Here is a 23,661-nt window from a genome sequence, read left to right as displayed (position 1 = left end):
TTCATTTTCATTTAGATCCCCCTTCTGTTTGATATTAGCAAAAATAACAATGCACTGTTTATATCCCATCTGTTGTTGGCGTCAAAGAATTCTTATGGACATGGAACTGATCATGAAGAGGAACAAGGAGAGTCATGAAAAGATGAAAACTATTCTGTTAAATGCCTTTGTAATTAAACTACTGGATCTGAGAAAAAAAGTACCCAACTAAATTTCCATGTATTTAAAATTTTTTTTGTGTGAAAACATATAGCAATTGGAAATCTGTCAAGGCAAGTAAAAAACTTATCCCAGTGTTAATGAAATTTGATTCATGATATTTATCTACAAGATATAAAAATATAGATGGATCCCAGATACTCAGGAGGCTGAGGCAGCAGGATCACTGGAGCCCAGGAGTTCGTACTGGTGGAGAAAATCATTACTCATATGGTGACAAAGTACCAGGCAGTTGTAATGCACAGCCAGAGTTAAGATCCCTGCTCCTTAAAAGGGGTTCCCAGACTCGCGGCATATCGGCGTCACTGGCAGACCCACTGCGTCAGCATGTGCAGCTGAACCATGTCCCAGGTGATCAGCGATACATGGTGACTCGTCATCCAAGAGCGTGTTCCTCTTGGCTTTCCCGCCTCCCTGCTTTATGCTCTAATCTCTGCCTGAACCATCATTTCTCATGACTCCTGCGCTTCCTCCTTTCCACAGGGTAAAGTCCACACTTTTAATCTGGCCTCCAGCCCTTTGCAATCTGTCCAGTCTCCCCCTTCAGTCTCTTTTAACATCACATGAACCCTCCACTCCAGTCAAAACTCTTTTTAGTTTTCGGCCTCTCAGATCCCGTGTCATTCCTGCTTTTTTTCCCCCTTTGAAACCTGAGATTAAACCCTGCTGGCTCTGGGAAGCCACTTCTAACTGCCATGACACAGCACAACATCCCTTTCTTCCGGCACTTACTGTTTCACAATTTGGTGAGCATGGCAAGCTGCCTTATACTGTGATTTAATCCTTTTTAAAGGTTGAAGTATAAAATAACACAAAGTGTGTAAACAGTCCTGATCTTAAGTGTTCTTGATTTTTTTTTTTTTAACATCTGGGTACGCCTTGTCCATTTTTCTTTTTCTTTGTATGTTTTATTTACCTATCTGTACTGAATATCATTTAAGGGCGAAGCATGTTCTCATCTCTAGAAAGAAGCCCCACATGGCCTGCATGTTTTGGACTAAATCTTTCCCTGAATTGTCATTTAAAATGTTTTTAAATTTAAAAAATTATTTTTATTTTTATTTTTTTGAGACAGTCTCACTCTGTCACCCAGGCTGGAGTGCAGTGGCACAATCATAGCTCACAGCAACTTCCGCCTCCTGGTTTCAAGGGATTCTCCTGTCTCAGCCTCCCAAAGTAGCTGGGATTACAGGTGTGCACCATCATGCCTGGCTAATTATTTTTTTGCATTTTTAGTAGAGACGGGGTTTCACCATGTTGGCCAGGCTGGTCTCGAACTCCTGACCTCAGGTGATCTGCCCACCTCGGCCTCCCAAAGTGCTGGGATTACAGGTGTGAGCCACCACGCCCCACATGTATTGTCATTTTGAGTAAACACTGCTGAATTGTTTGTCGTGGCATTTCTCAGCAGGGAGAGAGGATGTACAAACCCTGAAGAACAGAGGCAAACATTTCATTGTGGACAAATGCTGCGAAGGAAGAGGACACAGCTCTTGAGTGTCCATACTTGGGACTCTGTGCGCTTAGGGTGCCTGCTTTACCTGCCTGTCTGCTGTCATCAGAAAGCTTGAGGCACTATCAGGAGTGAGCACCCAGGCCAGGCACAAGTTCGCTATGCAGTGCAAGGAGCCCCCTGTGGGGGGCACCACACCAGGCCCAGAGATTGACACTATGACAGACACTGCCTGGCCCGGGCTTCCTATGGAATTTGCAATCTAATGTAGAAAAACAAACCTAGGTAAACCAGACAGCATTTTGCTAATTCCAGTCAGTTGATTAAACACAAAAACAAAAACGGGTCTGTTCATCAGTTTCCTTAGTGTCCACTGGCTTGTAGCTTTTTGCTATAAAGATCTTGAGCTTTGGACTTTGGCTACAGAATTGCCAAGACGATGTTGTGTTTTTGCAGAGGAAGTCCCTCCCTTCTGCTTTATAGTGTGCTTGGCCAGCTGACGCTGATACTATGCTCAGTTAATAAGGTTCTCTTATCAGACTGGTGCTTATTTTCAGCAGTCTTTTTTTTTGTTTTTGAGATGGAGTTTCGCTTTTGTTGCCCAGGCTGGAGTGCAATGGCGTGATCTTGGCTCACCGCAACCTCCACCTCCCGGGTTTAAGCAATTCTCCTGCCTCAGCCTCCCAAGTAGCTGGGATTACAGGCATGTGCCACCATGCCCGGCTAATTTTGTATTTTTAGTAGAGACGGGGTTTCTCCATGTTGGTCAGGTTGGTCTCGAACTCCCGACCTCAGGTGATCTGCTTGCCTCGGCCTCCCAAAGTGTTGGGATTACCGGCGTGAGCCACTGCGCCTGGCCCAGCAGTCTTTTCCAAATCAAAGACAGCAGGTCGGGCACGCAGTGTCTAAGCCTCATGGTCTGCCTGTATTTAAAAGGCATCCAGATACATTGGCATTCCTTCAGTAAGAAACAGCTTTAGTAAGAAAATTCTCCAGCAGCATACACAGTATCATCTGGGTTCCTGAACTGAAATAAACTAAAAGTAGAGGAAGGTATTTTGTGTATTAATCCAGTCTACCTTTTTTCTTTAAATCCTAAATCCATGTTAGAAATTGTGCACTTGAAGGCAGAAGAATGAAAGGAAGAAATATAACTAGTAGTTAAATGGAAGATTAACTAGTTCCCTGATGTGTTTCAGTTGGATGCTTTTGTAAATTATATCCATCTTTGGTTGTAGGGAAGTTTCAATGTGAAAAAGAATCTTGTAGTCATGAAGAAACAATTACAGTGAAGAAGCCAGGGTGCCGGGCGCGGTGGCTCACGCCTGTAATCCCAGCACTTTGGGAGGCCGAGGCAGGCGGATCACTTGAGGGTCAGGAGTCCGAGACAAGCCTGGCCAACATGGTGAAACCCCAACTCTACTAAAAAACAAAAACAAAAAAACAAAAATTAGCCAGGTATGTTGGTGCACATCTGTAGTCCCAGCTACTCAGGGGGCTGAGGCAGGAGAATCGCTAGAACCTGGGAGGTGGAGGCAGCAGTGAGCCAAGATCGTGGTGGCACTCCAGCCTGGGCGACAGAGTGAGACTCCGTCTCAAAACAGCAACAACAAAAATAAGCCAGGGATCCTAGAAATACGCAAGAAAAAGCCATACTAACCAAACAAAAATTTAAGTGGTAAGACTGAGGGTGAATTTGGAAAAATATCACGCTTTCTGAACCAAATCTACCTCAGAATTTTTTTTTTCCTTTTTTTGAGACTGAGTTTCATTCTTGTTGCCCAGACTAGAGTGCAATGGCACAATCTTGGCTCACCTCAACCTCCGCCTCCCAGGTTCAAGCAATTCTCCTGTCTCAGCCTCCTGAGTAGCTGAGATTACAGGAGTGCATCACCACGCCCAGCTAATTTCATATTTTTAGTAGAGGCGGGGTTTCTCCATGTTGGTCAGGCTAGTCTCAAACTCCTGACCTCAGGTGATCTGCCCACCTCAGCCTCCCAAAGTGCTGGGATTACAGGCGTGAGCCACCGTGCCCCGCAATTCTTGTTTCTTAAGTATTTTTTAAAACAGGATGCACACTCACATCCAATAACATGCAGTTTAAAATGATTTAATTGACAAATTCTTGTGATTTACATTTCAGTATTTAATCAACCGCAAAAGTGAGGAAATAATTCATGGGCCTGTAGTGCTTTTGAAAATAATATTTATGACTCATAAAAATGTACATTCATAATAGTATGACATGAACATATTTTAAGAAAGTTCAGGCATATACAAGCATTGTTTAATCTCACAAAATATATTAATTTTGTTGAGAATATTTGCATTATAAAAGGGTCTTCAGTTTACCAAAGGGTTTAACACTAAGCTATTTTTAAAGTTGTAATTATTTTTTCCAATCTAAAGAGGGGTTAAGGCCAGGTGCAGTGGCTCATGCCTGTAATCCCAGCACTTTGGGAGGCTGAGGTGGGCGGATCACCTGAGGTCAGGAGTTCAAGACCAGCCTGGCCAACATAGTGAAACCCTGTCTCTACTAAAAATACAAAAAAATTAGCTGGGCATGGTGGTGCGAACCTGTAATCCCAGCTACTCGGGAGGCTGAGGCAGGAGAATCACTTGAACCCGGGAGGCGGAGGTTGCAGTGAGCCGAGATCACGCCACGGCACTCCAGCCTGGGCAACAGAGTGAGACTCTGTCTCAAAAATAAAATAAAAGAGGGGTTAAGACTCATGCTGTCTTCACACATGGCCCTGCACAACCATGTGGAGGACAGGAGACATGACCTTCTAAGAGGGATATTCTTGAGAGATGCTGGGCAACAACCAAGTGTCCCTTAAAGTACACTTCTGAACAACGTCCAGTCAAATATAAAATAACTTAAATATGAGGGTCACTCCTCATCTGCACGCACCTGTTACACTTTTTTTTCCTTACTCATTTACACTGGGAAACATGTTATAATTGTGAATAGTTGGTTATGAATCTTGCAAAGAACTTGGAAGGGCCCCTATAATTATTTTCTGAAACAATGGAATTCTCTTATGGAAAAATCTTCCAGTGAAGGAAAGGGTAAGTTAAAAAAAAAACTTGAATTAACTTAGGTTAGTATACTTGCCAAGGCAAAAGCAAGTTGCTTTTCTCCATGTTTCGAGGCTATGAGAAAGTGGTGGCTATATGCTTCACTTTTCAGCCAGAAAATACGTACTGCCATTCCTGAGAAGATGGCAGGCAGCACAGCTGGGCTCCAGCCTTAAAGAGTCAAGCTTTCTCCTTCCTTCCAGTCCTACCTCTTTACTTCTCAGACTTCCAGCTGGCTGGATGTATACATAAATGACTTGCATGGCTAAGTAAAACATTCCAGCTTATATTTTCAAGGTTTTCAAAGAGTTCTTGCTTTTGGACAAATTAATAAATGCAAATTAGAACTTAAAATGCAGTTCTAATTTTATTTCTATTTTTGGTTGTTAAAATCAAAACAAAACCTACACACACACAGTCCCAGGGTTTTCTCAAACGAATCAACAGTTCTTTGGCAATGTTAAGAGTGTGTAACATGACTGCCGTGCTAATTAGCATAATTTCTAAGACGTCTAATAGTGTTGAAACAGGAAAATAACTATAAACTTGTTAGAGAAGTTCGTTTGAAAGACACTGTCAAATGTCACACTTTCTAAGTCTTTTTAAAAACTCAATTTAGTAAGTAGAAAATATAAATGAACACATTTAATTTTTCCAGATAATAAAGGAAGTTATTCGGCATTTTTCCCAGTTACGCAAAGACAATTATCACATGAAAAATTTATAGAATGTAAGCAGTAAGAGAGTATTATGCAAAAATATCCTAAGGTAATCTCAGTATAAATTATAGGACCAGATTTATTAATAATATACGTTATGAGAACAATCAATTGCAATCTCACTGTGAAGGCAAAAACAAAACAAAAACCAAAACCCAAAGGATAAACAGAAATAGCACAGTCCACCGAATACACTGCATGGTGTTTATAACTGTATAACCAAACTAAGTAATCTTTCCCCTCTCTTTAACTTTTATGCACCACCTGCCATTCTAGATACTATCAATCACACTAAATAATAATAAAAACCAACCACCTTCAATCTGATCATTCTGGGCAGAAAACTGAATGCAGTTTTGACCAGATCTTCGAGAAAGATTCATATACACGAAATTAACTAGTTCTGTTGAAAGGCTGCTATAAAAATATCATCATTACGAGCTATATAGAACTTTAGAATCCAGCTAAGAGTGGAGAAATACTGAATTTCTTAATTTATCTGGAGGGGGCTGTAAACCCAAAGGTAGAAGGGCATTTCAGCATTCTGGCGTGTTCAGAGTTTCTAGGGTATAGTACCTCTCTAACACACAGAGAGCATTTCAAAGGGTGGCTATGGCCAAGAAACCTCAGAGCGGGTTCTGCCGTCACACTTGATCCCGAAGGCGGGCCAGTCTCTGAGACAGTTCATCCTGCTCCGCCGAAGCCACGCTCGTGCCCACGGAGCCGGTCTGCCCCTGCGGCAGCTCCATGTTGAGGTCGAGGCCCGCCTCATCTGCCATTTCCTGGAGCAGCATATCCACTTGGTTCTGGGGAGTGGTGAGCGTCGTCGTGCTGCTCATCGTGTCTTCCATTTGCTGCGTCTGGACGTCCAGAGTCTCAAACTGGTGCTCGAATTTGTCCATCAAAGCAGAAATCTTCTCCAGATTCATGGTCTTCAACGTCGCATCCATCGACTTAACCACACCAGCCATCGACTTGGTCACCTTGCCCATCGTCACCGCCGTCTGGACCCTGGCAGCCACTGCATCGACTCGCGCACTCATTCTCAAGAAATTCACCGCCTGGTTCTTCTGGCGGATGGCATTTTCGGCGTGTATCCTCGCAACTTCCATGTTGCCCTTCTGAATGGCCTTTTTAATTTTGGCCTTTTCGGCCTTTTCCTCCTTATCGCATTTTTTGGCACTCCTACTCAGTTCTTTGGCCGCGAACTTCAGGTTGAACAGGTGTTTCTCCATGTTAGACATAGTCGGACGGCTCCTTTGGGTCGGCGGCCCGGCTGAGACGTGCGCGGAAGACAGAGAAGGTAAGGTAAGTCCGCTCCCGGCCGCCGCTCCTTTGTTTTGGTCCCGCTTCCTGTTTCTACTGTGCGCGGCGCAGGTGGTGACGTCAGAGCCCAGCGCCAAAGGCGGGGCCTGCGGGACGGACGCTGCCGAGGTGGGGCCTGTGGGACGTAAGACGCCAGGGGCCGCGCATGCAGGGGGATTGTGTCCGGACGCTGCGGCGCTGCGGTGGACGCTCGCTTCCTGCGCTGCGTTCTACCCGGTTTTTAAAGTTCTAACGCATTAATCAATTCACAAAAATTAGTGCCCCCACGCACTTTCCTAGTAATAAATCTACCGAAGTAGACAGGATCTGTGGAGACCCGCGTGTAAAATTACCCAAGCTCCAAACTTGGCAGGCTTTATAAAGGGTGACTGGCTAGCGGGCTAAAAACCAGCCAAACATCAGCTAGGTCTTCGCACTAACGCTTGCTTTATTAGCATGAGTAATTTCCACTTTCTCAGGGGAACTGGAAACCATGGATACATTAAAAACAAAAACATTAAAACAATACATTAAAAACGGGTCATTGACGCGTCTCCATCTATGACTACAATTTGTGCTAGAGTTCTGTAATATCCTTTTATTGCATTGGGTGAAAATAACCTTCAAAACTGTGGCACCACCAAATTTATACTTTGGAAGTTCAGCTTCTAGGTGAGTTGTCAGCAATTATCCAAAAATCGTCCCGTGGCTTAGTAATAAAAAGACCCATCTTTTGCTGACACCATTCTATCTTTTTGATGTTTTATAAATATCCAAGGAACTTCACTCACATTTAAGTTTGACAGGCTAAACTGTCATTTTAAATTATGCAGGCAGAGTATGGTGAGATATTAGGACCCACACCCACGGGCATACATCAAAACTGTCACTATGTATTACGCCCTTTAAAAATGCTGGCTTTCAAATGGCAGCAATGTGTGCTGTCAGTTTTCTCTTTAGAAAGATTCCTCCGATACAGCAATAACAATGTAAGAAGACCGAATCTGCCCTAATGAGGTAGGCTGAAAATGAACCCTGAGAGCGAATTCTGTTTAGAGATCATTTTAATCCAGCAACCCGCCACCTCGCTTAGCTTCCTGTGATAGCTTGCCAGTCAGTTTCACACCACAAGACCTGAAGACATAGCTCTGATATTTTCACTCTCTTGCTCCAAACCCCGGGCATGGAGGCTAAACCTGCTGTGCAGCATGCTGGCTCCCTTGTCTTTCGCGCCCCTCTGCCTCCGCCAGTCAAAGCAAACCGCAGCATGGAATTTGAGCATTATTTGTGTCATTTGGCCAGCGGGGAGAATGTGACTGACGCCCGGTCCTGTGGCTATGCTGTTCCTGTTGCCTGGATTTTACTGTCCATGCACCTCTGCCTATTGACACCCTGCCAGTCCTTCAAAAGCCACCTTCACCATGGAGCCTCCCCAGGACTCCTCCTCTGCGTGGCTATACTACAGGGCACAGTGCCTGGCAAGGGGTCTGTGTGTATAGGTCACCTGTTACAGTGTGAACTACTTGGATGCAGACAACACTGATTCCTTCCCCTCTCCCTGGAGCCCAGCAGGTGCTCTGCACACAGCAACCACTGAAACCAGATGGCGTTGCTGAATTTAATTGTATTTCAGAGGGCATAGGATGTTACCCTAGTTAGCAGCTTAGCTATGGTTCCTTTTTGCCCCGCAAAGCAGTAGAACCCTTTTTCCAAATGAAACTTTTCTAGGAATGGAATATAAAAAACCAAAAAAAAAAAAAAAAAAGAAAAAAAAGGGAAGAAATCTGTTCAAAGTGGATATAGAAAGCTCAGGCCCCCTACTCTGCCACCCTCCATTCCACTCTTCCCTTCTTTTAGGTCCTGGTTTTTCTTGGAGTTTGCAAACAAGTTTCTTATCCAGCTTCCATGTCATGTTCCATAGTTTTCTTTTTTCTTTTCTTTCTTTTTTTTCTTTTTTTTTGAGATGAAATCTTGCTTTGTCACTCAGGCTGGAGTGCAGTGGTGTGATGTTGGCTCACTGCAGCCTCCGCCTTCTGGGTTCAAGCGATTCTCCTGCCTCAGCCTCCCGAGTAGCTGAGATTACAGGCACACGCCAGCACTAACTGCTAATTTTTATATTTTCCGTACAGCTGGGGTTTCGCCATGTTGGCCAGGCTGGCCTTGAACTCCTGACCTCAGTTGATCTGCCCACCTTGGCCTTCCAAAGTGCTGGGATTACAGGCGTGAGCCACCGTGCCCAGCCCATAGTTTTTTTAATGACAAATTCTGACTAGGTGAGATGGTTTGGAATATAATCATGAGAGACTCTGACAGATGATGATGATAATGACAACTAACATTAATAAAGTACTTATGCACCAGACATTGTTCTGGGCACTTTACATAAATTAACTCATTTCAGCTTCGCAAACCCTATGAAGTAGATACTATAAATGTCTCCAGTTCACAGGTAATGAAAAGGAAGCACAGAGAGCTAAGAAACTTGCCTGAACCCACACATTAGGTAAGTGTTAGAAACCGGATTCCATGGATGTATTGGGACCAGTAATAAGGCAATGGGGAATCCAATAAACATGAATTAATAAGAATAAAATAATGATCATCATGTAGCCTAAAGAAAGAAGTTGACTTTCCAGCTGTTTTTTTGAGAAGACAGAGTTGCATTGACTGCAAAGTTAATATGAACTTTATAAAGTGTGGTTGTTGACTGGGCACGGTGGCTCAGCAATGTAATCCCAGCACTTTGGGGGGCTGAGGTGGGTGGATCGCTTGAGGCCAGGGGTTCAAGACCAGCCTGGCCAACATGGGGAAGGCCCGTCTCTACTAAAAATACAAAAACTAGCTGGGTGTGGTGGTGCATGCCTGTAATCCCAACCACTTGGAAGGCTGAGGCAGGAGAATCACTTGAAGCGGGGAGGTGGAGGTTGCAATGAGCTGAGATCACGCCAGTGCACTCCAGCCTGGGTGACAGAGAGAGACTCCTTCTCAAAAAAAAAAAAAAAAAAAAGTATGGTTGCTAAAAGAAGTTGCCATCACCTGAAGCTACATTCCTTGGATGATGACACCTCTACTTTCTGCGCTGGAGAGAAGGGACAGGTGGAGTTCCAGAAGCCATCTTCCCAGAGAGACCAGGGCTGACTAGAATTCTGAAGAGAAGGCTGTTCTCCTCCTCTCCCTGACAGTTCCCCAGCCCTGCCCTCTTCTTTCTCTTATCAATACCCCAGCCATTTCCACGGTGTTCAATAGGATCCATAGCTAACTGCTCTCATGTTCACATTTCCAGGGAGAGATTTGCTTCTGAGCTCCAAACCCCTATGCCCAACTGTCTCCTTGGTGCTGGGCACTTTGTGGTCCAAGACTGGCAACTCCTCAAAGTGACTGAACTCAGTCCTTTCCCCCAAATCTGCTCATTCCCATTTACTACTGGCACCTCCATCTACCTTGTCATTCGAGTTGGATTCAGAAGAATTATCTCTGACCACCGTGGTATCTGAATCTGCATCTACCCTGGCTCTAAGTTTTTTCCATTCTTTATATTCCATTGAGGTTGACAACCTTCAGGGTCTGTTCCAGCTTGGTATGCTTTCTCTTTTTGTGTATTTAGCAAAAGGAAGATTATTTTGGGATTATTATTAAAGGAGGTTTTGGTCCTACAACCATGTTGATTGTACGTGAAAATGTTTTGGACCCAATGCAGATGTGAAAACAGAACATACAGTTTATAATGACTGGAATTGTTTAGCAACTTCCACATTAACATTGAAACCTTTTGCAAGTCCCATAGCCAAATTTTCTCTTAGTGAAAAAAAGAAATTTTTGATTAAAGTGCAGACATTTCTAGAAAGCTGCGAGTCAAACCAGTTAATTATTTTTATCATGAAATGGGGAAGAAAAATATGCTATCATTTGGCACATCTGGCTGATTTCTTTTCTTTCCTTACTTTGAAATAATACAAGTGGTTAAAATGAAAATATTTAAACAGGACATTCAGTTTTACTTCATTGGAAAAGAATCATTTGCTAAGTCTGAAGTCACTCAAAAAATAAAAAAAGAGAAAATAAAAGATATGAAAAATAACTTTCTCGTGTGAGTTAAACTATTTCTGGATTCTCATCGGTATGTTTCTGGTGATTTTGAAATGTTATACCTCAAACTAAGGGCTCCTCCTACTTATCACAGTTTGCATTTTTTGCATATATTTGTGTTTGCTGAGCAGCAGGCTTTCCTATTAGATGTGGCATGGTGACCTTTGGTTGACTACCTATACCTGGTACTATTCAACCTCTGGAAAACAGATACCCAATAAATTTCTGTTGAATGTAGGAATATATGAATGCAGCCAAAGGAAATGGCATTGGATACATATTCACTTGGTGGCCATTTTGAGGAATACATTACATATATGTATATATATATTATACATTACATACATATATAATATTAATTTATTACACATGTATTAAACGTATGTGTATATATTTTCCTCTGTATCACCTTTTTATTTGGGAACACAGCTAGAATTAAAAACACTGAGACTCCTCAAGCCTCGGGAAATTTCAAAGTCACTGTCCAGGGCTGGGTGTGATGGCTGATGCCTGTAATCACAACAGTTTGGGAGGATGAGGTGGCCCAGGAGTTTGAGGTTGCAGTGGGCTACAATCGCGCCACTGCACTCCATTCGGGGTGACAGAACAAGATCCTGTCTCAAAAACAACAACAACAAAACAAAACCAAAGTCACCGAACCTCAAAATATGTTAACAACAGCCTGGACAAGATGGCAAGACCCCGTCTCTACAAAAAATAAAAAATAAAAATTAGCTGGGCATGGTAGCATGTGCCTGTAGTCCCAGCTACTTGGGATGCTGAGGTGGGAGGATCTCTGTGTCCAGGAGTTCGAGACTACAATGAGCTATAATCATGCCACTGTATTCCAGCCTGGTTGACAGAGTGAGTCTCTCTCTCTCTCCATATATATATATATGTATGTTAAAATGATGTCAAGATTTAAAAATAAAAATAAGAAAGAGTTAGAAGGAAATAGAACAGCAGCATTCTGCATTCCTCCATCTGCAGTTTAAACGCATGGTTTGTTATTCCTCTTGGTGATGTGGTGAGTTAATACTGTTATGAGAAACCTAACTTTCACGTTAGTCGAATTTGGCATTCACTCATTTAGCAACACAGTGATTCTCCTTCTCCTTCTCTACACTGAACAACTTACCACTTTGAGAAGCTGAAAATGAAATCTCAACACACCTGTCCCTCTAAGGCTGGTACAGGATGCCTCTCTTTTCTGGCCTCAATTTCCTCATTTATAAAGCTGGAAAAATAAGTCCTATGATCTAACAGTGGGTAATAATCCCTCATCAGGTCTGATTACCAGAGAGGGCCACTCAAAACTGCTTAACTTAAAAAATCCCTGAAACAAGACTTACTAAGAGAAAAAAATGTATTATTTAAGTGGCGTTTTCCTGGCAGTTTGTAATGGATGTTTGCAAATATCGTGAAGACTGTATACAGCTGACACAGCAAAACTGAAAAGGCTGACTGGGCCCCTTCTCTCTCTCTGTCCCCCTCTCCCTCCCTCTCTCTTTCTCCTCTCTCCCTCTTTTCTCTTCCTTCCTTCGCTCCCTCCCTCCCTTCATTTCTTTCTTTCAGAGTGTCACTCTGTTACCTGGAGTGGCGCAAGCTACCTCTGCCTCAACTGGGCCCATTTCTCTCTGACTCCTCTAGTTGGAGAGCATTTTGTAGGAAGAAAATCTACTCCTTTGGTCAGGTTCCTACAGACTAACGTACAAACTCAAGCAATATGGCAGGGAACCAAACGTGAAATATTGTTAGGTCTGTGAAACACACGATATATTCCTCTTTCCAACCTGTGTTCTTATTATTTGTTAGCAGTCTTTATTATGCTACTTTTTTTTTTATTTTCAAGAAAAGTGTACTCTCCTGCACACAGCATTTTGCCATGTCTCACAGCTGTCTGGCTGACTACTGGGAAACATAGTTTATTCTGAAAACATGCTTCTGGATGGAAAATGATTTTACTATTACAAACCTGAAGACAGAAGGACAGGATTGCGTCTGGTGTAATACGGTACAAATCCCACCTCTGAAGGAATATGGAAGCCAGTTGTTCTTACATAATTTTTATGTTTAACCTGAACATTAAGCTTACAATCTATAAGTTAAAAATAGCAAGGCCGGGCTCACATCTGTAATCCCAGAACTTTGGGAGGGTGAGGTGGGCGGATCACGAGGTCAGGAGATCGAGACCAGCCTGGCTAACATGGTGAAACCCTGTCTCTACTAAAACTACAAAAATGAGCCAGGTGTGGTGGCACATGCCTGTAGTCCCAGCTACTTGGGAGGCTGAGGCAGGAGAACCACTTGAACCCAGGAGGCAGAGGTTGCAGTGAGCCAAGATCGCATCATTGCACTCCAGCCTGGGCAACAAGAGCCAAACTCCATCTCAAAAAATAAAAATAAAAAAAAATAAATAAATAAAAAATAAAAATAGCGAATGTACAAATTGGCCAGTTAATTTTGTGGCACATTAAAATCTTCTCTCGTCCTCCTCGGGGAGCACCTTCTGTTCATGATGGGAACAGATTGTGAGAAGTCAGGAACTCTTCCCAGGGCTAGTTTGCATTGAGTATTGGTAGACGGTGGTAGAGGGAAAAAGCATTTTTCTTCTTCATTGCTGTTCCCGGGGACATGTGTGTACAGCTGACTCACTCATACCCTTAATTGATGCTGTGATTGATCTGCCTTAGACCCAGCTTTTACTTAGCATCATGTCTCAATTAGATTAAGTTTAAGGCACAAGTGACTTAAAACGGCCACGGCCACAGAATGGAGAGCACTGGTTCCAGCAACCATGTATCCTGAGAACCTTTCTATTTATTTATTTTGAGATAGAGTCTCACTCTGTCACCCAGGTTGGAGTGCAGTGGTGTGATCTCGGCTCACTGCACTCCCAGGTTCAAGCGATTCTTCTGCCTCAGCCTCCTGAGTAGCTGGGACTACAGGCGCCCGCCACCACACCCAGCTAATTTTTGCATTTTTAGTAGAGACAGGGTTTCACCATATTGGCCAGGCTGGCCTCAAACTCCTGATCTCAGGTGATCCGCCTGCCTCGGCCTCTCAAAGTGCTGGAATTACAGGCGTGAGCCACTGTGCCCGGCCCTGAGAACCTTTCAATTTAAAATCCCTTCAATTCTAGTCTAACCCACACACTTCATGTAAAGTAAGGAGTCATTAGCCATTAGTGTCCATGGAAGGCTAATCTTGGCCATTTCTTTTCGTCAAGGAATAACTGCAATTAAACTTTTCGGCCAAAACATAAAAGTTGTTTTTTTTTTTTTTTTTGAGATGGAGTTTCACTCCTGTTGCCCAGGCTGGAGTGCAATGGCACAATCTCGGCTCACTGAAACCTGTGCCTCCCAGGTTCAAGCGATTCTCCTGCCTTAGCCTCCCAAGCAGCTGGGATTACAGGCATGCACCAACACGCCCTGCTAATTTTGTATTTTTAGTAGAGATGGGGTTTATCCATGTTAGTCAGGCTGGTCTCGAACTCTCGACCTCAGATGATCTGCGCATCTCGGCCTCCCAAAGTGCTGGGATTACAGGTGTGAGCCATCGTGCCTGGTGACATAACGATTTTGTTAGTTTAAGCTAGTGTCTTTCGTTAGGAAGCAAAATGGTATTAAAATCAAATATAACTTGGTGAGTCCTACTAGAAATAATTTATTTTTAACATCTCTTTATTTCTTTCCTTTTTTTCTTTTCTTCTTATCTATTTATTTATTTTTGAGACAGAGTCTTGCTCTGTCGCCCAGGCTGGAGTGCAGTGGTGCGATCTCAGCTTACTGCAACCTCCACCTCCCCGCGTCAAGTGATTCTCCTGCCTCAGCCTCCTGAGTAGCTGGGATTACAGGTGTGTACCACCACTCCCGGCTAATTTTTGTATTTTTAGTAGTAAAAAATTTTAAATATTTTCTATTTTTAGTAAGTGAAACCATATTGGTCAGGCTGGTCTTGAACTCCTGACCTCAGGTGATCCACCCACCTTGGCCTCCCAAAGTGCTGGGATTACAGGCATGAGCCACTGCACCCAGCCCCCCCTTTTTTTTTTTTTTTTTTTTTAGCGACAGGGTCTTGCTTTGTTGTTCAGCTGCAGTACAGTGGCACAATCATAGTCCAAAGTAGCCTCAAACTCCTGGGCTCGAGGGATCTTTTCACCTTGGCCTCCCAACATGTTGAGATTACAGGCATGAGCCACTGTGCCTGGCCTTAACACCTCTTTAGAATGTGAAAAATCCTCTAAGAAAGCAGAATACTTATCACTTTTGTACCTTTATAATGTACCATAATAGCATTCAGTTTCTTCTGAAACAGTCAACACCCTAAAGTCACTCAACAGTGAAACAGTCAACACTCAAATAGTCAACAGTCGAAAGGAGGACAAAGATGAATGTTTTAAAAGAAGTACTAACTTTACATGAGTATGAACTAAGTCAGGGGTCTCCAAACCCTAGGCCACATTCTCATGCTGTGTGAACCAGGCCACATAGCAGGAGGTGCTCAGTGCCAGCCAGCAAGCAAAACATCATCTGTATTTACAGCTGTTCCCCATCAATCGCATTACCGCTTGAGCTCCACCTCCTGTCATATCAGCGATGGCATTAGATTCTCATAGGAGCACAAATCCTATTGTAAACTTTGCATGTGAGGGATCTAGGTTGCATGCTCCTTATGAGAATCGAATGCCTGATGATCTGTCACTGTCTCCCATCACCCCCAGATGGGACCATCTAGTTGCAGGAAAACAAGCTCAGGGGTCCCACTGATTCTACATTATGGTGAGTTGTATAATTATTTCATTATATATTACAACGTAATCGTAGTAGAAGAGCACAATAAACGTAATGCACTGGATTCATCTTGAAACCATCCACCCCACCATGGTCCACAGAAAAACAGTTTTCCACGAAACCAGTCTCTGGTGCCGAAAAGGCTGGGGACCACTAAACCAAGTCATTAGATATAAGATATCTGAACTAGGCCGAGCGCAGTGGCTCATGCCTGTAATCCCAGCAATTTGGGAGACCAAGGCAGGTGGATCACCTGAGGTCGGGAATTCGAGACCAGCCTGACCAACATGGAGAAACCCTGTCTTTACTAAAAAAAAAAATACACAAAATTAGCCGGGCATGATAGCACATGCCTGTAATCCCAGCTACTCGGGAGGCTGAGGCAGGAGAACTGCTTGAACCCAGGAGGCGAAGGTTGAGGTGAGCCGAGATTGCGCCATTGCACTTCAGCCTGGGCAACAACAGCAAAACTCCGTCTCAAAAAAAAAAAAAAAAAAAAAAAAATCTGAACTAAAATATAACATATGTTTTCTTTCGTTATTTGATGGAGTTGGGCTACAATCTTCCAGTTCATACCTATATTCCACAAACATTTACTGAGTTTCAGGCTAGAGGATGAACAGTATGGGGGATAGGTAAGTAATTCCCTATGCAAACCTGATGCATTTGTAACATTCCATAAAGCAGAGGTTTTTATCTTCCCCAGAATTTCTTCTCATGGAAGGATCCCCGCAATTGGGAAGCTGAGGTGCTCACAGAGCTTCCTCCACAAATTTGATGAATGAGGAATTCTAGCAGGTATTTCTTTCTTTCTTTCTTTTTTTTGAGACAGACTCTTACTCTGTTGCCCAGGCTGAAGTGCAGTGGCACGATCTTGGCTCACTGCAACCTCTGCCTCCCAAGTTCAAGCGATTCTCCTGCCTTAGCCTCCCGAGTAGCTGGGATTACAGCATGCGTCACCAAGCCCGGCTAATTTTTGTATTTTTAGTAAAGGCAGGGTTTCACCATGTTGGCCAGGCTGGTCTTGAACTCCTGACCCCAGGTGATCTGCCCACCTTGGCCTCCGAAAGTGCTGGGATTACAGGCCACCGTGCCCGGCCCTAGCAGGTATATCTTTTCCGGGAACCACAAAGCTGTCTTCAAATAATCACGATTAACCTTGCCCTAAATATAATAAATTATAGCCACGACTGGCATCTGAAAAACAATACTTCATAGTAAATCTTAACAGATTTGTAGGAGAAAGTGTATTTTAAGATTAGTTTAGGGGTTAAAAGAGAATTGAAAGCTGATGAAGGCTGGGTGCGGTAGCTCATGCCTGTAATCCCAACACTTTGGGAGGCCAAGGTGGGTAGGTTGCTTGAGCCCAGGAGTTCAAGACCAGCCTGGGCAATACGGCGAAACCTCGTCTCTACTAAAAATACAAAAAATTAGCTGGGCATCGTGGTGCACACCTGTGATCTTGGCTACTCAGGTGGCTGAGGTGGGAGGTCACTTGAGCCTGGGAGGTCCAGGCTGCAGTGAGCTGTGATCGTCTGGGCGACACTCCAGTCTGGGCGACAGACTGTGATCCAGTCTGGGCGACAGAGCTGTGATCGTCTGGCGACACTCCAGACTGACTCCAGTCTGGGCGACAGAGTGAGACTGTGTCTCAAAAAAAAAAAAAAAAAAAGCAAATTCCTCAACGTCATTTACGTGAACTAAATCAAAGAAAGAAGGACAAAGTGCATTCAACACAGCTCTTGCTCACTGGAGGCCTCCGGGTGCTTCCTCTTCTCTGCAGCTATGACTGTATACATGACTGAATCTGTCACAGCAGCATTCCCGAATAGGTCCACCAGGTCTCCTGTAGATCATTCCAGGGAAGAACGCTAACTATGAGAAGCACGTGGTCAACAAAGGGTAACAAAGGGAAGTCCGAGGACTCCTAGATAAAGAGCTTTCTCAGAGGGGGTGCCCCAGATACCAAACACACGGATTTGCTCAGGTCACACTATGTTTCAAAGGAGAGCTGGAATGAGAAACCGACCTTTGCATCTGTGTTCACCTCTGCTGAGTCTCCTATTTTAAAAGAGATCTGGGATGTCATTAAACATGTTCAATTGAGGTTAATAAAAAATTTCCTTTTTTGGCAAAACGATCTGTTAAGTCTTGTCTATCTTAGAAGATATATTTAGTCACTGCATGTATCCTGGCAGAAAGTCATGGCAAAGCAGTTTCTTTCTTAGCAATGACTACCTGCCTCAGTAGCTGGATAAGGAATCTTTCATTCTTTCTTCACAGAAATAATGCAGAACACTACATTTTCACAAATATCGAACAGAATGAGAAATACGAGCATCCCATGCACTTAATTGTTGTCACATGAATAAAATTGTAAGTAAATGGAAATTCTATTTGTGTGGAGAGTTCCTTCAGTCAGTTAATATAATAATAGAATAATGCTATAGTTCAAAGGTAGCTTTTGTTGATATCATGGATCCTAGTTATTATGTGATCAAGGGAGTTTGGTGAAATAAAGATATTTAATTCTAACCGCTAATGCATGCACTACCCTAAGAAAGGTTTTACTTTCTTCCTTTTTTGAATGCTTTCTTTGATATGAAATTATCAAAGAGCAGCTTCCTTGTACCTTAAGTTCTATTTGAAAAGCTTTAATTACATTCCTTGATATTGTGAACACATTATTATTGTTCACTGGGACGAAGGAAGTGCTCACACAACACACGATTACAGCTTTCACTTTTCTCTGAGCTAGAACACTTGTGCTCTAAAGGAGGCTGTGCTGTAGCACAGTTCAGCTCCTCATTCCTTTTTGTGGTGGAATCATATTTCATTGTAGGGATACACCACATTTTGTTTATCCATTTGTCAGCTGATGACACTTGGGTTGTTTCCACTTTTTGCCCAATTGTGAATAATGCTGCTATGAAGAGATATTATGCTTACATCTATCTGAGCTCTAAAGAAAAATAATTTTCTTTTTTTTTTTTTTTGAGGCAAGGTCTTGCTCTGCCACGCAGGCTGGAGTGCAGTGACTTGATCATGGCTTACTGCAGCCTCGAACTCCTAGACTCAAGCAATCCTCCCACTTCAGCATCCCAAGGAGCTGGGATCACAGGTGCACACCACTATGGCCCGGTTAATTTTTTTTTTTTTTTTTTACTTTTAGTAGAGATGAGGTCTCGCCAAGATGCCCAGGCTGCTCTCAAACTCCTAGGCTCAAGTGATCCTCCTGCCTTGGCCTCCCAAAGTGTTGAGATTACAGGCGTGAGCCACTGTACCCAGCCAAAAATTAATTTTGTATACATAGGAATACTGGGCTATGAATGGTAGAGAGAGCAGAAAAAGAACAGTGATAACACAAAAATCTATTCATGTAACAAGTTTATTAAACACCTGTTATATGCCAGGCATTGTTCTAGGCACAGTGGTAAACAATAATTTCACGTCAGTTAGCCCATCATAATGAACAGTTTACAAAATTTGGTTAGATTTAGTTGTTCATTCATGTGGTTCAACTATTGAAAGGAATGAAGTAGTGATATATGCTATAACATCTCATATCTATATGTTACTGTGTCAGGCACTGCATGGAGAAGAACAACTCCAAATCCTATGGAAACAACTTAGAAATTACCTGCCAATTTCCACAAAGATAGTTTTTTTAAAGGAGATTCTTAAGACATATTTTCAGTATGGAAACTGTATTTTGAATCAGTATTTTTTGCTTTTCTATTTCATTTCTTCCACCTTTCTCTCTTAAACTGATTTTCAAAAAGACAAAGTACATGCACAATCTGAAATGCTATGGATCTCATACTGCATCCTCTCAGAAGCATCCCCACACTGTCACCACATGTGTGGCACATGGATGAAACATAATGCATCTTACCTCCTTGGTATTAAATCAGAAGGCCCTGAAATTAGGCAGATTCGAATGATCAGGAGTCTCCAAATTAATTTTACTGAAGTGTCCAAGTAAAGCTCTCACAAGCCAGTTGCAACAGGGAGTCTCGATTAAAATGCACAATTCAATGACTTTTTTGTTGTATATTCAAAGTTGTGCAACCATCAATCACTTTTAGAACATTTTCATCACTCCAAGAGGAAACTCTGTACCCATTAAAGCAATTCCTCATCCCCCAAGTCCACCTGGCTCCATGCAACATTCATCTACTCTGTCTCTATAGATACACCTATTCTGGACATTTCATATAAATGAAATCATACCATATGTGGTCTTTTGTGTCTGGTGGCTTTGACTTAGCATAATGTTTTCAAGGATCATCCATGTTGTAGCATGCATCAGGACTTCATTTCTTTTTGTAACTGAATAACATTCTATTGCGTGGATGGGTCACATTTTGTGTATCCATTCATCGGCTGATGGGCATTTGGGTTGTTCACTTTTTTTTTTTTTTTTTTTTTTGAGACTGGGTCTCATTTTGTCACCTAGGCTGGAGTGCAGTGATGCAATCTTGGCTACTGAAGGCTCGACCTCCTGGGCTCAAGCAATCCTCCCGCCTCGGCCCCTCAAAGTGGCTGGGACTACCAGTGCGCATCACCATGCCTGGATAATTTTTCATAGGGAAGGGATTTCACCATGTTGCCAAGGCTGGTCTCAAACTCCTGAGCTCAAGTGATCCACTCACCTGGGCCTCCAAAGTGCTGGGATTACATGTGTGAGCCACCATGCCCAGCTTGTTTACACATTTTGATTATTATGAATAATGCTGCTATGAGTATTTGTCTAGAAGTTTTTGCGTGGATGTGTATTTTCAATTCTCTTGGACATACACTTGGGAGTGGAACTGGTGGGCCATATGGCATCTGTGTTTAACGTTTTTTAGAACTACCAGTTTGTTCTCCAAAGTGGCTGGACTATTTTACATTCCCACCAGCAGTATATGAGGATCCCAATTTCTTCACATCCTCGGCAACACTTGTTTTATCTGACTTTTTAGGCACAGCCATCCTAGGGTTATGAAGTGGAATGTCACTGTGGTTTTGCTTTGCATTTTCCTAACGGCTAAAGATGTTTAGCATCTTTTTGTGGCTGATTAGCCATTCATCTATCTTACTTGGGAGATGTCTATTTAAATCCTTTGCTGATTTAAAAATCAGTTTACTTATGTTATCATTGAGTTGTAAGAGTTCTTTATGATTCTAGATACAAGTCCTTTATCAGATGCATGACTTATAAACATTTTTCCCCTTCTATGAGCTTGTCTTCACTTTCTTGAATCATAAGGACCTCTATATGTACATCAAAAGCTATCCTGGGCTGAGTGTGGTGGCTCACGCCTGTAATCCCAGCACTTTGGGAGGCTGAGGTGGGCCAGGAGTTCGAGACCAGCCTGCCCAACATGGTGAAACCCCAGCACTACTAAAAATACAAAAATTAACTGGGTGTGGTGGCATGTGCCTGTAATCCCAGTTACTCGGGAGGCTGAGGCAGGAGAATAGCTTGAACCTGGGAGGTGGAGGTTTCAGTGAGCCAAGACTGTGCCACTGCACTCCAGCCTGGGTGACAGAGTGAGACTCCATCTCAAGAAAAAGCTATCCTGGCTTTCACTGGAAAATTAGGTTCAAGATATGAAGTGGATGGAGATGCGAAGTTGATGAGAGTTCCTTCAGAATCTGAGAAAAAGGATGTCCCTGAGGCAATCTCCTTCTTCAAATGCATAGGTTCATGCCTCATTCATCTTTGTCATTCAGTGGCTGGCAGTGTCTAGCATGCATCTGATGCTCACAGAATGCTTGGTGAACTTTTAATCTAAAGTAGTCTCTCATAATCTTTAGGTTTAAAATTTGAAATCCTGGATCAATCAAGTAATAGTTGGTATTGTGTAGTCTTGTGTAATCTTATGTGCCTTTATTTCCTCATCTGCAAAATGAAGATAATGAACTCATTGGGTTACTGTGAGGATTACTATGTTAGCTCATCTAATGTGCACAAAATGTGCCTCCACATGGCAAGTTTCAATAAATATGAGCTATCTTACAGCTACACTTGGGTACTAAGCAATACAGAGCACACACCTCTTTATTATTATTATTTATTATTATTATTATTTTTTGAGATAGAGTTTCACTCTTGTTGCCCAGGCTGGAGTGCAATGGTGTGATCTCGGCTCACCACAACCTCCGCCTCCCAGGTCCAAGTGATTCTCCTGTCTCAGCCTCCTGAGTAGCTGGGATTACAGACATGCACCACCATGCCCAGCTAATTTTGTATTTTTAATAGAGACAGGGTTTCTCTATGTTGGTCAGGCTGGTCGCAACCTCCCAACCTCAGGTGATCTGCCCACCTCGGCCTCCCAAAGTGCTGGGATTTTACAGGCATAAGCCACTACACCCGGTCTGTTATTATTATTTTTTGTGACAGGGCCTCACCCTGTCACTTAAACTGGAGTGCAGTGGCATGATCATTGCTCACTGTAGCCTCGACTCCTGGGCTAAAGTAATCCTCCCATCTCAGCCTCTGGAGTAGCTGGGACTACAGGTGTGTGGCACTATGCCCAGCTAATTTAAAAAAATTATTTATAGAGATGAGGTCTCAACACGTTACCCAGGCTGGTCTCAAACTCTTGGGCTCAAACAGTACTCCTGCCTTGGCCTCCCAAAGTGCTGGGATTACAGATGTGAGCCACCTTGCCTGGTGGGACACACCTCTTAAATAATTCTGAAACTGTACCTTTATTAATAGCAGTACAGTACTGTTATTAACTGTACCTTTAATAGTAGTACAGTACTTAGTTGTTTTCCCTGAGTTCCCTGGATTCCTTGGAAGTGTTTCAAAGAATTCAGCAAACAAAAGTATTGTGATAAAACCTGACACACACTTCTTACGTTTCATACTGTAATTTGTAGGGCACAGTCAATTTATTAACCTGTGCTACTATGTAATTTATTTTTCTGTAAGCTTCTGATCACAGCTTTACATATATGTATTTTTCTTTATTCCCCCTAATTTTATTATAGAAATTTCAAACATAAAATAAATTAGAAATAATTTTGTAGTGAATACTTGAATACCTACTATTTAGATTCTGACATTTTTGTTTTACTGTACTTTTAGGCTTTTTTTTTTTCTTTTTAGAGACAGGTTCTTGCTACATTGCCTAGACTGGCCTCGAACTCCTAGGCTCAAGTGAACCTCCTGCCTCAGTCTCCTGAGTAGCTGGAATTACAGGCACACGCCACTGTGCCCAGCTTCATTTTATTGTACTTAAAAAAAATCACAGATCTATCCACGTATCCATGCCTCAACCCATCTTATTTTTTGATGTATTTCAAAAAAAGGGAAGACAGCAGTACACTCCCTCTGAAATACTGCAGCTCACAGAATGTTATCTAAGAATCAATATTTGTTCATGGTTTTTTCTTTCAATGTAAAATTCATGTCCAATGAAACACAAATCTTAAGTGTATATCTGCTGAGTTTTGAAAAATGCATCTACCTGTGTAGCTCAAATTCCCATAAAAATATTATGCACATATTTTCAACTTCTTTCAAATGTGTTGTTTGGAAGGAGGTTCAGGTCATTTTTGTAGACAATGCAGCACCTGTTCAGTAGTCTTACGGTAGAAGTGAGTCCCTAAGAGGCACAGAGGATGCACACCCTGCTTCGCCCAAGGCCACTTGAGCTGGGGCTCACCTGCAGGGCCCAAGCTCTCTTCACAGAGCAACTGTCATGTTCTCACAGGGGACAATGTAACCCATAACCCAACGCTATAAATATAACGTTTATCAGATGTCACATTTGTGTTAAAGAATGTGAAGAGCTGTTAGAGACTGTTAAGAATTCAACTTGGAAGACAATTTCTTTCTTTGTTTTTTGAGACAGGGTCTCACTCTGTTGTCCTGGCTGGAGTGCAGTGACACGGTCTTGGCTCACTGTAGCCTCAAACTCCAAGGCTCAAGCAATCCTCCTGTCTCAGCCTCCCAAGCAGCTGGGACTACAGGTACACACCACCCCACTTAGCTAATTTGTGGGGG

At 42.8% G+C, this 23,661-nt stretch overlaps 2 protein-coding genes across 3 annotated transcripts in view; both read right to left on the bottom strand.

The window, feature by feature from the left end:
* The window catches only part of GNAL (G protein subunit alpha L), a 200,266-nt gene that overhangs the window by 26,040 nt on the left and 150,565 nt on the right, over nt 1–23,661 (bottom strand). The window lies entirely within an intron of this gene.
* On the bottom strand, nt 3,767–8,515 carry CHMP1B (charged multivesicular body protein 1B). Its single transcript, XM_054460617.2, has one exon. The coding sequence runs from the start codon at nt 6,714–6,716 to the stop codon at nt 6,117–6,119; it is 600 nt and encodes a 199-aa protein (XP_054316592.1). The 5' UTR covers nt 6,717–8,515; the 3' UTR covers nt 3,767–6,116.

This window comes from Pongo pygmaeus, chromosome 17 (genome assembly GCF_028885625.2).
Source record: "Pongo pygmaeus isolate AG05252 chromosome 17, NHGRI_mPonPyg2-v2.0_pri, whole genome shotgun sequence".
In the NCBI taxonomy this organism is placed as follows: domain Eukaryota; kingdom Metazoa; phylum Chordata; class Mammalia; order Primates; family Hominidae; genus Pongo; species Pongo pygmaeus.
This window is presented reverse-complemented; position numbering and strand designations above follow the sequence as displayed.

Bases quoted from the DNA above. Each gene is read 5' to 3' on its own strand.
- CHMP1B (XM_054460617.2), bottom strand. From the start codon at position 6,716: ATGTCTAACATGGAGAAACACCTGTTCAACCTGAAGTTCGCGGCCAAA.